This window comes from Salvelinus namaycush, chromosome 4 (genome assembly GCF_016432855.1).
Source record: "Salvelinus namaycush isolate Seneca chromosome 4, SaNama_1.0, whole genome shotgun sequence".
Classification (NCBI taxonomy): domain Eukaryota; kingdom Metazoa; phylum Chordata; class Actinopteri; order Salmoniformes; family Salmonidae; genus Salvelinus; species Salvelinus namaycush.
Window position 1 is genome coordinate 43,592,057 of NC_052310.1, and position 15,161 is coordinate 43,607,217.

The 15,161-nt window shown below is 42.0% G+C and overlaps 1 protein-coding gene across 1 annotated transcript in view; it reads left to right on the top strand.

The window, feature by feature from the left end:
• Positions 1-13,687, top strand: part of LOC120045880 (potassium voltage-gated channel subfamily KQT member 5-like) — a 176,154-nt gene extending 162,467 nt beyond the window's left edge. The window contains exon 18 of the mRNA XM_038990810.1: positions 13,556-13,687. Coding sequence (XP_038846738.1) covers positions 13,556-13,687 — 132 coding nt within the window. The remainder of the gene's footprint in view (positions 1-13,555) is intronic.
• The last annotated feature ends 1,474 nt before the right edge of the window (positions 13,688-15,161 follow it).

A 15,161-nucleotide genomic window follows, 5' to 3' on the forward strand; every position in this document is an offset into this window, starting at 1 on the left:
TATATCTGAGTCTCATCTTTCCATTCAGAGTCTCATCTTTCCATTCAGTGACATTCTTTCCATTACATATTTGAGATTCTTTAAAGTAGCCACCCTTTGCCTTGATGACAGCTTTGCACACTCTTGGCATTCTCTCAACCAGTTTCTAATCCCACGTTCTGTTTAAAACCAAGCAAATGTTCTTCCTTTGGCTGTTCTTGTAAATCACATTTAACCACATTCTCCAAGTTAAATTAGTAAAAGCCCAAAGCTCTGTGTGTCACCCATAGGAATAATGCCTCTCTGAGCCCCAAATCAGTGGCTGCTAGGCACATGATGAGGGGAGCATTGGGGCCCTGGAACCACGAATAGGTCTCACTGGGGGCTTAGACCTCTAACTCAGTCACTGTGCAATGTGCTCTCTCTGTGCCAAAGCTGTAATGTTGCACTGCCTCTGAAAGAGCCAATGTATAGGCCATACTAGCCTCGGTGACACACTGATTTGATAACATACTTCCTTTGGTGTGGTTTCGAGTGATCTTCACACACAACAGGCCCACTGTGTAGCTTTTCCCTCTGATTAACGTGAGGAGACCGCATTGAGACTTAAACAATGCTTGGGTTTGTGTGTGTTGAGGTAGATGCGCGTCACTGAAGGTTTACATGGATTTTAATGATGTTCATATAGGTCACCATGCTCTGTGAGCCGTGTGTAGGTAGGCTATGTCGCGTCACTGAAATATGGCTTTGGACATAACAAAAGACACCAGTGCTGAGTTCTGACATCTAGATCGGTACCTGTGACGTGGGTCTGATTTCAATACAGTTGGGTCTGATTTCAATACAGTTGGGCTGTGTCTATCTATGCTTCAGAGAAAGTAGACTTTCTTTCATTCTGTCTATTCAACCATTTGTCTGGTTAACAGACCAGCAGAAGGTGAGCTTGATTGAAAAATAAGTGCACATTAGCTGGACATACTAGCAGATGCTTGATAAGTAAGTTTTTCAAGCAGTGAACCATAAGCAGACATTTCTCTTTACCATGAGGCTGAACTTGGCAGTATTTATTCACTCTGTCATCATCTGCCTGTGTTTCAGGTTTAACTCGCCTCATATTCTTCAGCTCACTCTAGATTTTTCCAGCTGGCAGTTTTTTAGACCAGAACGTTTCCCCGTTAGGCCACACCCTCCCAGTGCCTCAGGTGTGTAACCTGCGAGACAGGATTTTAGATGCAACAAGTTCACACCTCGCCGACAACAGTTATTATTAACACTTTAGGGATGAATGTGTGATTTTCATTCAGAACAGGGGCATTGGGATTTGATCTTAACTTGTGATAGGGGGCAGCATTTTCACTTTTGGATGAATAGCGTGCCCAGAGTGAATTGCCTCCTACTCTGTCCCAGATGCTAATATATGCATATTATTATTACTATTGGATAGAAAACACTCTGAAGTTTCTAAAACTGTTTGAATGATGTCTGTGAGTATAACAGAACTCATATGGCAGGCAAATCCTGAGAAAAGATCCAAACAGGAAGTGAGAATTGTGAGGCTGGTCGATGTTCAACTCATCGCCTATTCAAATCCCTGTAAGATATGGATCTGTTCGCACTTCCTACGCCTTCTACTAGATGTCAACAGTCTATTGACTGTTGTCTATTGAACGTTGAATGAAGCCTCTACTGTGATGTGGGACCGGATGGGAGGTGTTTCAGTCAATGGTCTGGCAGAGTGCCAGATCTTGGTCACGCGCATTCCAAATGATATCGCCTTGCGTTCCATTATTTCTTTTTTTTTTTTTTCTTAAAATTTTACCCCCTTTTCTCCCCAATTTCGTGGTATCCAATTGCTAGTAATTACTATCTTGTCTCATCGCTACAACTCCCGTACGGGCTCGGGAGAGACGAAGATCGAAAGCCATGCGTCCTCCGAAACACAACCCAACCAAGCCGCACTGCTTCTTAACACAGCGCGCCTCCAACCCGGAAGCCAGCTGCACCAATGTGTCGGAGGAAACACCGTGCACCCGGCCACCTCGGTTAGCGCGCACTGCGGTGAGGTGATTCCAAAAGGAGGCCTCCGGGAACATGTATAGTCCTTTGTGAGTCACTATGGTCAACAGTTCTTATGACTCTTGGTCCTCATGCATCTGTAGATAGACTTATGTCAGGCCTATCTTACTGAATTTCTGTCCTCCAGCTAAACCAGAAAAGAGGTCGTCAATGAGGGGTAGTGGATATTTTTCAGCAGTCAAGACTGCGTTAACGGTGACTTTGAAATGACCACAGAGTCTGAGTAATCCATATTTTTTATGACTGGAACAACAGGTGTAGCCCATTCACTGGATCCACTCTCGACTATTCTGTTTAGCTCAGTTTCAACTTTTGGTTTTATGGCGTATGGGACAGGTCTAGCTTTGAAGCATTTTCGCTTGCTGTCTAGATTCACAGTCAGTTTAACTGTTATGTCCTTCATACTGCCAAGTTCTCCTTTGAACACATCCACGTGTTTCCTCAATATTTTTTAAAAATCTTTATTTAACTAGGCAAGTCAGTAAGAACAAATTCTCATTTTCAATGACGGCCTAGGAACAGTGGTTTAACTGCCTTGTTCAGGGGCAGAACAACAGATTAGATTTTTACCTTGTTTTTACCTTACCTTGTAGACACCTTATGCACTTAGCTACTTTATTTGCCATTTCCATTGACACACTCACTTCTATTGCTCTCTGCAATGTTAAGTTACTCTCAATCAAAAGGCGTTTCTGAATTGCCTCGCTGCGCATGTCACGCACTAACCTATCACGTATAGTGTCACTCAGTGATCGCCCAAATTCAGTGTTCAGATAACTGTTTCAATACATTCACAAACTGTGAGATTGACTCCCCCTTCTCTTGATTTCTCTCATGAAACCTGAATCTCTCTGCGATTATCAGTGGTTTGGGAGAATAATGTCCTTTTAAAGTAGCCACAATTTCATCAAATGATTTATCACCAGGTTTTTCAGGCGTTACTAGGCTGCGCAGCAGATTGAATGTTTTTCCTCCCATAACAGTCAAAAATGTTGGTACAACTACTTCTGCTTTAATTCCATTTGCCAACACAAAGCACTCAAAACGTAAGAACTCCATTATTCCACAGATTCATCAAATGTTCCTTTACTTCCAACCATTGCAGACATTTTCGATTTATTATTTTTCTTTCTCACACTTTCAGACGGTCCCTTACTCACAGACCCTTTTTTAATTTTTTTTTATTAATTTTATCCCCTTTTCTCCCCAATGTTCGTGGTATCCAATCGCTAGTAATTACTATCTTGTCTCATCGCTACAACTCCCGTACGAGCTCGGGAGAGACGAAGGTTGAAAGCCATGCGTCCTCCGAAGCACAACCCAACCAAGCCGCACTGCTTCTTAACACAGCGCGCCTCCAACCCGGAAGCCAGCCGCACCAATGTGTCGGAGGAAACACCGTGTACCTGGCCCCCTTGGTTAGCGCGCACTGCGCCCGGCCCGCCACAGGAGTCGCTGGAGCGCGATGAGACAAGGATATCCCTACCGGCCAAACCCTCCCTAACCCGGACGACGCTATGCCAATTGTGCGTCGCCCCACGGACCTCCCGGTCGCGGCCGGCTGCGACAGAGCCTGGGCGCCACAGACCCTTTTTTAATTACATTTTTTCCCACTCACAGTGACTTCACTGTCTCCTGAAGCGAAACTCTTCCTATCCCTTGAGGGAGGCTCTTGTTGCTGTGACATCAGAAGCTAGCTAGCATCCCTCGACTGGCTAGAACTCCACGTTTTCTTTGCGTCTTTTCTACAGCTTCTGCTGACGATAATGAGCACAAACGTGAGAACGTGTCTTCCTCGTCGCTAGTTTTGTTGTATAGCACACCGTATTACTTATACAATAAGGACAGGACATGAGACTAGAGTAGAAACTAACGTGGGCATTGTTTAATGCGTTTTACAGGAAAAACATTACAAGCATTCCAATGTATGTAAGCAGGGGGGTGTTACAGGTGCCCTAAAGGGACAAACTTGACTATCAATACACAACAACATCCTTACAATTGTTGGTTAGCTAACTAGCGAATTTGAGCAATATTAGTACTGACATGAACTTTGTCAAAACAAGACATTGTATCAAGAAAAAGATGAAACGAGCCACTTATGATACCCCATATATCAGTTTCTTGTTATTTACTTACATAGTTTTTGTGACATTGTCTGCTGACAGGTGTGGTTCAGTTGGTAGAGCATGGCACTTGCAATGCCAGGATTGTGGGTTCCATTCCTACGAGGGACCAGTACAAATGAAAATGTATGCGTTCACTATTGTAAGTCGCTCTGGATAAGAGTGTCTGCTAAATTACTAAAAATGTGTAATAAACGTAACCCATCTATAGGCACCTATGCATTGGCAGCTGGGTCTGGTCTGCTTAGTTTATTGACTGTATATGAACCAGAGTATGTGAGCTGAGTGTGCCCAATTTGGCTGGAGCGTTGGCCTTCTCGCCTGCACCAGTAGCACTCACTTCACAAGCTCAGGCATGCTCAGCCCAGCATGCATTCGTAGTCTACTTGTGTGCTGCTTTAGCCCCTTGCTTGTGCTACTGTCATGGAATTCACTAAATATTTCATAAAGAAACTGATAAAACACATAGGTGCTAAATCAAGGTAACTTACAAAGATGAGGACCAATAGCAAGAGAGGAAGTGCGGTGATTTAGTGCCCACAACTAAAGAATCACACTATCCCAAAGGCATGCTATGTGTGCACATGCTAAAAGAAAGGAACAAGGTGGGTAGATAACTCAGTGTGTCATTGTAGCAAAGTATTTATAAACAGCAACAAAAAACTTTCCTTCATTTTCGTTCTATTATCTATACAATAGGACATCATTTTGGCATATTCTCACTTTCAAGGAGATTTCCGTTTTGATTCGGTTATTTTGCCTAAAAACCTTTAGGCTTACCTATAGAAAAATACAAAAACAACTGCATCTCTGCCCAGCCTGGCAAGATTGTCCAAAAAGGTGTTTATCATCCCCAATGCTTTGCAAGTGTGGAGAGGATATTTTCCGCTGCTAGCCGAGAGCCATCGTATGAGCCTGAAACCACAGACTGGCCAAACTCATGTTTCTAAAAATGAATTCTAAGAATTAATTCAAAGGCACTAATAAGTAATTTTCCATTTGATTTGTATTTAATTCTAAGTAAGTCACATCCTATATTCGCAATTTATAGACTATAATGATTTAATTCAACTAAATGTTGTTTAAATGCTGAACGCTTTTTGTCCCTACCAGCCTATTGTGTCGCACTCGCAAATGCTTCACAATGTATTTCTTTGTAGGCTATAGCCTTGAAATAATTGAAATAATATAGCCTAGATAATTCATTTGCGTTCCTTCTTAGGCTCCCTGTCTGGCTCCTGACCTATATGGAGTGTTTATATGCAGTGTAATATGACATGTAGCCTATTTTAAATTATGTTCGCTTCTTACATTCACCTTTTCATGTTTATTCAAATACTTAAAAAACAATTGGTAGGTCCATGTAGTCACAAAAATAGATGGGTGTTGGTTAAATTGTGATTTTTTTCCCCCCTGTGAGCATAGAGCGGTTTTTAGCTGAGCAGTAGGAAAGCAAATGGAGCCCCAGAATGGTGCACAAGCACCCCTCCACAAGCAATGAGCTGGATTTCCAACCTCTCAACTCTGCTCACATGCTCTGATATGAACCAGAAAAAATGGGGGAGTGGGATGTTTCACTTCAGTCTTTGGTTCTTGCATGGATGTAATGGTAGGCTGGAGTATGTTTACATGCACACTAATAATTTAATATTTAACAGATTATGGCAACAGGCAGATTGTGCAATAGTCGTGTGAACACCTTACTCTGTTTATCTTAATCGGGATAAAGTCCAAATCTAAGTAAACATACGCCGATTAAAATAACTGGTTTTCTTAGCAATCTTTCAAATTATTAGGACAGTAAACACCTTAATTAGTGTTTCAGCACTTTATTTGATCTGCGCATGTGCTAGCACCAGCCGACCGAGCCTTAGCATGAGTGAAGGGAGTTCGGAACTGAATGTACGCGTTAGAAGTAGTTTTCACATTCATACTTTATATTTCCGAACCCCGAATCAAATATGCTTCCCAAAAATAGCATGTTTGCTGTGGTAGAACGTTTATTTTGATTGGAGATTTTCTGCATTTATCAGGTATTTATCAGTGCCATCAGGTAGCCTTTTCAATGTGTCCATGTAAACAGGATTATTAGGGGAATCGTTTTTCTTGCAAAGCACGTAAACATTTAATGAAAACTATTACAGTGCATTCGGAAAGTATTCAGACCCCGTGACTTTTTCCACATTTTGTTACAGCCTTATTCTAAAATTGATGAATTTTTTTCCCCTCGTCAATCTACACACAATAACCCATAATGACAAAGCCGCATGGCCAAACTGAGAATGGCCTTGGTCAGGGAGGTGAACAAGAACCCGATGGTCACTCTGACACAGCTCTGTGGAGATGGGGAACCAACTCTGCAACACTCCACCAATCAGGTATTTATGGTAGAGTGGCCATATGGAAGCCACTCCTCAGTAAAAGGCACATATTTTTTATTTTTTATAAATTTGCAAAAATTTCTAAAAAACTGTTTTTGCTTTGTTATTATGGGGTATTGTGTGTAGATTGATGAGGGGGAAATAAAAACTATTTAATTCATTTTAGAATAAGGCAGTAACGTAACAAAATGTGGAAAAAGTCAAGGGATCTGAATATTTTCCAAATGCAGTGTATATTAGTCTGACTATCCACAATAATCACATTATTGTGTGCATGTAACTGTACTCTGTAGCTGATGGGGTGGTGGCGCTTGACTTCTCTAGTTAAAATAAGAGAAACAAATAATGAGATGTGGACATTTAACCTAAAATCCTTCTGCAAAACCATATATTGGTCTTTTATTTATTATTTTATTATTTATCCCCATTAGCTGTTGCGAAAGCAGCATCTACTCCTTCTGGGATCCACACAAAACATAACACATGGCATGATAATAAACAAGCTCAAGGACAGAACTACATACATTTAAAAACGAGACTCGAGCATACAAAGGTAGCTAGCTAGCTGTACACCGGTAGACAGTGTCCTTCGGCCCCGCATGTCGGGCACTGTTTTCCAGCAGTTCTGTTAATGATGTTGAAGGCAGTTGTTCGGCAGGTGGGAGCGAAGGACACTGTGCTAGCTTAGCCAGCTAGCCTTAAGGAGGACTCTGGTAAACAACAAGTCTCCCTCGCCACCCGTCTTCTGTGCTAGATGGATGTGGGGATGACCGGTAGACAGTTTTTCTGTGTGCTGGCAAGGAGGACACCGGTAGGCGGGGGCAAAAAAACTAAAATAATACTTTTATATCTCTTTTGACCAACATTCAAAACTGTCACACAAGCATGAAGATGTCGTGCTCCCGCCGAGAGGGTGTATTCATGAAGGAACCAAAGGGATGTTCGAGGGGGGGCGTTCCTGCATATGCAGGAATGCCCACATGCAGGAACGCCACAAATTGCGGCCTGCAGTTGCACACTTTTGATCGATTTGGCTACAGTAGCCTAGACCAATGCTAGGTGTCTTTTTGTAGAGCTGACTTTTTGTAGACTACTAACAGTAACCTATTGCTAATTTGTTACTATGTTCACTATTGGAAGTTTACTTTTGTAAATAAATCACTATCCCTAAAATAAATAAACTCAGCGAGTGGATTGATGAGCGCTTCTTTTTGCTAGTCTGCACTCTGGACAGCTTGCGTGTGCCGTGCGAAGCGTGGTGGTGCATAAATGAATGACCATGACCAATCATAATGCTTAAATATAGCATGAGTTTTCCATGTCTATGTGACACCATTTTTTTTATGGCAAACTGTATTGTAGAACTGGAACGCCAAATGCGCTGAGACGTTTCTGGCCTGGTTGACAAATTACTAGACAGAATTGATCCTCTAAGTCATTACGCGACATGAGACACATTTGATAGAAATACTGAAAGTAACTCAATTGTAGTATCAAACCATTTTTTTATGTTTGAGTATCAAAAAAGTACAGAAGTATACTGCGCATAAGTAGGAGAAAGGAGATGTTATTGGGACACACCCTTTGAAGCTCAATGAAGGATATTTCGTAAGAAAGCTTTCTGCCTGTAATGAGCTGACTCATAGCTTCCTGTTATCTGTGGTTATATCCATTATGCTGACTACACTTCCTGCACCTAACATCAGTAAGGGCAGCATGCACCCATTCTGTGATGCCTGGGTTGGCATTGACAATGTCTTCATTCTGAGATACAATATTTTGTTTTAACAATAAACCCACTACTGTGATGCCATGGTTGGTACTTGGTACCATACAAAATTACACTTTAACTCCCATGTTGTCAGCCTCATTCCCATGCTGATAACAGTTGTGTCCCTCTGTCCCAGTCTCAGGCCTGGCCTGTGTCACTGAAAGGAGATGACCTGATTGCGATCGCCCAGACATGCACAGGGAAGACCCTGGCCTACCTGGCTTCATCCATATGGATGTGCAGTCTGTGTGAGTTTACCACCATTTAAAAAAAATAAAATAATACTCAACCTTTATTTAACAAGGCAAGTCAGTTAAGAACACCTTTTTATTTACAATGACGGCCTACCCTGAAAAATGCTGGGCCAATTGTGCACCACCCCATGGGACTCCCAATCACAACTGGATGTGATACAGCCTGGATTCGAACCAGGGACTGTAGTGATGCCTCTTGCACTGAGATGTAGTGCCTTAGACCGGTGCCCACTCGGGAGCCCATACTGGTGTAATTTCAATCCATTGCTCAATCCAAAATTGACCTCTACCCCTTATGTTCTCGTTTAGTTCGGAGGGAATGGTATAGACATTTGCTGTATATCTTACACTTATTGTATGTGTGCCCACAGAAAAGAGATAAGCAGGACGGCCCTGGTATGGTGGTTCTAGAGAACTAGCTCTACAGATTTAGTCAGAGTGCCACAAGAACAGCTACAAGGGCTTCAAATGGTATCATACATACTACTAATACACTATAAAACTAGAGCTTTAACCAGTACCACATCCAAACTACTGTAACAACCTTATGCAACCAAAACCTCTTCAAGGGATCAAATATATACTATGATCGTGGTGTGTCTGTCACGATCGTCGTCAGGGTGGAAATGATAGGACCAAGGTGCAGCGTAGTGAGCGTACATTTCTTTTTATTTTGAATGTCGCCAACAAAACAGGAAACAACAAAAACGAACGTGAAGCTGACTAGGGCTATACAGTCCACTAGCACAGACAATTACCCACAACTAAGGTGGCAAAACGGGCTGCCTAAGTATGATTCCCAATCAGAGACAACGATAGACAGCTGTCCCTGATTGAGAACCATACCCGGCCAAAACATAGAAACAGAAAACATAGAAATAAAGAAACTAGAATGCCCACCCTAGTCACACCCTGGCCTAACCAAAATAGAGAATAAAAGCCTCTCTATGGCCAGGGCGTGACAGTCCCCCCCCCCAAAGGTGCGGACTCCGGCCGCAAAACCTGACTATAGGGGAGGGTCCGGGTGGGCATCTACTTCGGTGGCGGCTCCGGTGCGGGACGCAGACCCCGCTCCACCTCTGGCTCCCCCCACTTTGGTGGCGCCTCTGGACTGGGGACGCTCGCTGCAGGCCCCGGACTGGGGACCCTCGTTGCAGGCCCAGGACTGAGGACCCTCGCTGCAGGCCCCGGACTGGAGACCGTCGCTGGGGGCTCCGGACCGGGGACCATCGCTGGGGGCTCTGGACTGCGGATCTATGCTGGAGGCTTCGTGCCATGGATCCTCACTGCAGGCTCTGGGCCATGGATCATCACTGGAGGATTCGTGCCATGAATCATCACTGGAGGCTTCGTGCCATGGATCATCACTGGAGGCTTCGTGCCATGGATCATCACTGGAGGCTCATTTGCCCATCTTAATCTTTGATTTTTATTGGCCAGTCTGAGATATGGCTTTTTCTTTGCAACTCTGCCTCCGCCTCTTCACTGTTGACGTTGAGACTGGTGTTTTGCGGGTACTATTTAATGAAGCTGCCAGTTGTGGACTTGTAAGGTGTCTGTTTCTCAAACTAGACAATTTAATTTACTTGTCCTCTTGCTCAGTTGTGCACCGGTGCCTCCCACTCCTCTTTCTATTCTGGTTAGAGACAGTTTGCGCTGTTCTGTGAAGGGATTAGTACACAGCATTGTACGAGATCTTCAGTTTCTTGGCAATTTCTCACATGGAATAGCCTTCATTTCTAAGAACAAGAATAGACTGATGAGTTTCAGAAGAAAGTTATTTGTTGCTGGCCATTTTGAGCCTGTAATCGAATCCACAAATGTTGATGCTCCAGATACTCAACTAGTCTAAAGAAGGCCAGATTTATTGTTTCTTTAAATCAGCACAACAGTTTTCAGCTGTGCTAACATAATTGCAAAAGGGTTTTCTAATGATCAATTAGCCTTTTAAAATGATAAACTTGGATTAGCTTACACAACGTGCCATTGAAACACAGGAGTGAAAGTTGCTGATAATGGGCCTCTGTACGCCTATGCAGATACTCCATTAAAAATCAGCCGTTTCCAGCTACAATAGTCATTTACCACATTAACAATGTTTACGCTGTATTTCGGATCAATATGAGGTTATTTTTATGGACAAGAAATGTGCTTTTCTTTCAAAAACAATGACATTTCTAAGTGGCCCCAAACTTTTGAATGGTAGTGTATATACAGTTGAAGTTGGAAGTTTGCATACACTCCACAAATTTCTTGTTAACAAACTATAGTTTTGGCAAGTCGGTTAGGACATCTACTTTGTGCATGACACAAGTAATTTCTCCAACAATTGTTTACAGACAGATTATTTCACTTATAATTAATTGTATCACAATTCCAGTGGGTCAAAAGTTTACATACACTAAGTTGACTGTGCCTTTAAACAGCTTGGGAAAATTCCAGAAAAGGATGTCATTGCTTTAGAAGCTTCTGATAGGCTAATTGACATCATTTGAGTCAATTGGAGGTGTACATGTGGATGTATTTCAAGGCCTACCTTCAAACTCAGTGCCTCTTTGCTTGACATCATGGGAAAATCTAAAGAAATCAGCCAGGACTTTTGTGGCCTGCTGGAGGTCATTTTGCAGGGCTCTGGCAGTGCTCCTCCTGCTCAAAGGCGGAGGTAGCGGTCCTGCTGCTGGGTTGTTGCCCTCCTACGGCCTCCTCCACGTCTCCTGATGTACTGGCCTGTCTCCTGGTAGCGCCTCCATGCTCTGGACACTACGCTGACAACACAGCAAACCTTCTTGCCACAGCTCGCATTGATGTGCCATCCTGGATGAGCTGCACTACCTGAGCCACTTGTGTGGGTTGTAGACTCCGTCTCATGCTACCACTAGAGTGAGAGCACCGCCAGCATTCAAAAGTGACCAAAACATCAGCCAGGAAGCATAGGAACTGAGAAGTGGTCTGTGGTCACCACCTGCAGAATCACTCCTTTATTGGGGGTGTCTTGCTAATTGCCTATAATTTCCACCTGTTGTCTATTCCATTTGCACAACAGCATGTGAAATTTATTGTCAATCAGTGTTGCTTCCTAAGTGGACAGTTTGATTTCACAGAAGTGTGATTGACTTGGAGTTACATTGTGTTGTTTAAGTGTTCCCTTTATTTTTTTGAGCAGTGTATATTGAGTTTGGAATAATAGTGAAATTGTGAAAATGATGATAATTCCCTTTTAGTGTAACAGCTTATTGAAAAGGCCGCCTGAAATTTCAGCCTGTTTAGGTGGGATGGGGTTTTGGCCTGCCTGGTGTCAACTAGGATGTGCCAATAAGAGCTAGTTTTCAGTTTTCCCCTCCACACTCAGACCAATCCCAGATTCTCCTAGCAAAATTCTAGCTTGAGAAATTGCTCTTTGCTAAGATTATTACTTTTTTGGGACCATTTTTATTTAAAACAATCACATTGAGGTACTGAATTGTTACCCAGAAATGTTTTAATATTGAGATAAAAATGACTGCATTGGACCTTTTACGAGCTGCAGTACTTATAACCCACTATCAGATTGGATTTGCTAGATATGGCTCGGAAAACGTACCTCAATCCTGGGATAAGAAATATGTTTTCCCTCAGAATTGTCTGATAATCCCAACTGTTACACAGAGAAGAATGAACAACTGCTACATGGAGCCTGAGGACAAAGTTATCATCTTCATAGGCAAGAATATAGTGTTGCACAACATGACGCCTAGCAAGACATTGAGAGGAAACTATACATTTATTCCTTGCCCGATTCAAGAGGCACATCATGTAAATCTGACCGAATTAGATAGGTATAACATTGTATAGGTGTTAATGATATACAGTATATGGTAGTAGCTCTACATTTCTGGTAGGTTGTTGACTTTTCACAATGGATAAGGGGGGTAGGAGTCCTAACCATGGCAGAGTCCCATTGCAGAAACACAACATGATGGGTGAACCAAGAACAAGGTAATTATCAAAACTGCAGAGACATGCCAAGTCATCATTTGAGCATTTCCTGTGTCTGAGTCAGGCACTCATTATATGGCTCAAAAAAATGTCAACTTGACTGCCCACGCAGCTGCCTACGCTTCTTTGGCTTGGATTAGACAATTGTATGTCCCAATGAACATTTGCAGGAAAACCTACCACCCGCCTCGCCCTTTCCATTCCAGTGCCACTCCCCATGTAACTGAGATGAAGAGAAAGAAGAGGATGGATAGAGAGATTATGGTTTTGAGTTGTGTATAATCATGTAATCATGTGTGTAATCATGCAATCATGTGCTTAGTTCTCTGGTTGAGGTATGTTTGTCATGTGTTAGCTTTTTGTGATAGTTTTGTGCTTTGCCTTTGATTTTAAATTGAGCCTTTATTTATTTGCATGTGAAACATTTTTTTTATTTTGCATAGGGAAGTCAAGTCTCAGTAAGCTCTGCTAAACAGGTGTATTAGTTTATGGTCTGGCATGAGGCAAAGTGTAAGTGTACCTATTAAGCCCACATACCCATTAAGACCATTTCAATATTTGGATTCAAAGAAAAAAATAAGAAATATTTAATGTTTCAAGCAGTTCATGTGGTTTTCTAAGCCGATCAGATATTTTATTATTAAGTTATTAACAGTTATGTGTAAGTTCCTACTAGTGGCCAATTTCAAAGTTGCAAAACACTTGTGTGGAGGCGACTCTCAGATACAATTTTAAAATCTCAGATAACAAATGTCAGATATATTTAGTACCTTACTGTCAAACTAAGAGATTAGTGTGTTGATTTATGCACATGATAACATACTACATGGGAATTAATTACTATTTCTTGCCAATTGAAAATATGGGCTTCTCATGCTAGCAGTTGTACCATATGTTACAGTCAATACGGTAGCAACATAACTTGGTGAATCACAACAATATAATAGATCGCAAGCACTCACAGCTTAACCCCCCCCTCCCCCTCCTCCCTAGGTGCGCCACCTGGCATTCTGCCTGGGCGAGCCTGACGGGCAGGCCGAGGCATGGGAGCCAGACGAGCCAACCGATGCTTGTGAGCCTCTCAAGCCAGCTGAGGTATGGGAGCCTGACGAGCCAGTTCGATGAAGCACTGGTGCACGTAACGATAGTGAAAGTGTGTGTAATGATGAGCAGCCTGGCGACCTCGAGCGCCAGAGAGGGGGAGCGGGAGCAGACATGACAAAAAGCACCCTCTTTATATAGACTGCAAATGGAAATATATAAATATTGTTCAATATTATCATATTGTTATGTATAGTTTATATTTATACCCCAGACCATTGGTTTCCTAATATTTTCTGAGTAAACTTTGCTATTATTTGTTTTTACCATAAATCCTTGCTGTTCCAATTAAGGCCAGTATGCTCCTATTAAGCTCAGTTTGCATTGAAACACATCGGGATTGTGTGTTGAAATCCATAATATTCAATAAACCTGAGCATAAATATGTTTTTTCTTCAGATGTAAGTTTATTAAAATACTCAAAAACTACAGTTCTACATATTATGCATCTATCCATGGTAGCTTTACCAAGATTAAAAGCAATTACCCCCATCTGAGAAAACCACACATCACTGGTTATTAACATGTTACTGAGGAGTAACATTGAAGTGAATTCTACTTCCAAGATGAAGGATTGTTGCATTTTTGACACATATTGTCTACACATATTGTCACATATCTTGTCTATCTTTAAGTAGTCAGATAATTATATGGGAGTCTCTGGGATTTAGCAGTCATGGAAATAAAAGTTCTGAAAACATCTTGCCTCACTATTTAAAAAAAAGATGGAGAACAAGCTATCGGATGAAAAATAGTGTAGGCAAACTTCACGCAAAGCTAACGTAAACTCACTCACTTTTGTACATCGCCTTGGTCCGTACAATTTACCTTATTTTTGCGCCCAAAAAACGTAATACTTCCAGATCAACTGTAATATCAATACCAATGTAAAGCACAATTTCTCCCCTTTCCAACTAAATTAATGACGAGACCTTCATGATGCCCATCTCTGCATAATTCAACAAGGCAATGAGCACCGTCGGGTCTTTTTAAAAATGGCGGGTGGGGAGCGAAGGCTACGAAGTGATCTTGAAAGGGGGAAATATGTTGTGTGAAGAAAACAGTTTTTTTCACCCATTTTGTCCAACTAATCAACTTTAAAATGTAAATAAAGCGTAAAGAGTTTATGTAATGTCTCATCACATACCTGTTTGAAGGCTTGTGTCGAATTTGAAGAGGGGTTTAGGGCTGCGCTAACGTTAGCCTCACAAGTGAACTGCAGCTGTTCCGGCTTTTGAGGGTCATGATGGCTCGCAGCAATGACGCGCAAAAAAATGCAATTGGCACCCTAGTCATGAAATATTAGTTTAATATTAGCAATAATTATATTAATTTAGACAAAAATAATGAAGTTTTCTTACAAGTGTATATGGTTAAGCATGATTTTAATCTGTGAGAGAAGGGCTAGCCCTGGTGGAAAGAGGCTGTACGGTACAAAATGAGTTGCAAATGCACGCTGTACGTTACGTAGTGACACGCCACGATGTAACATACAGCA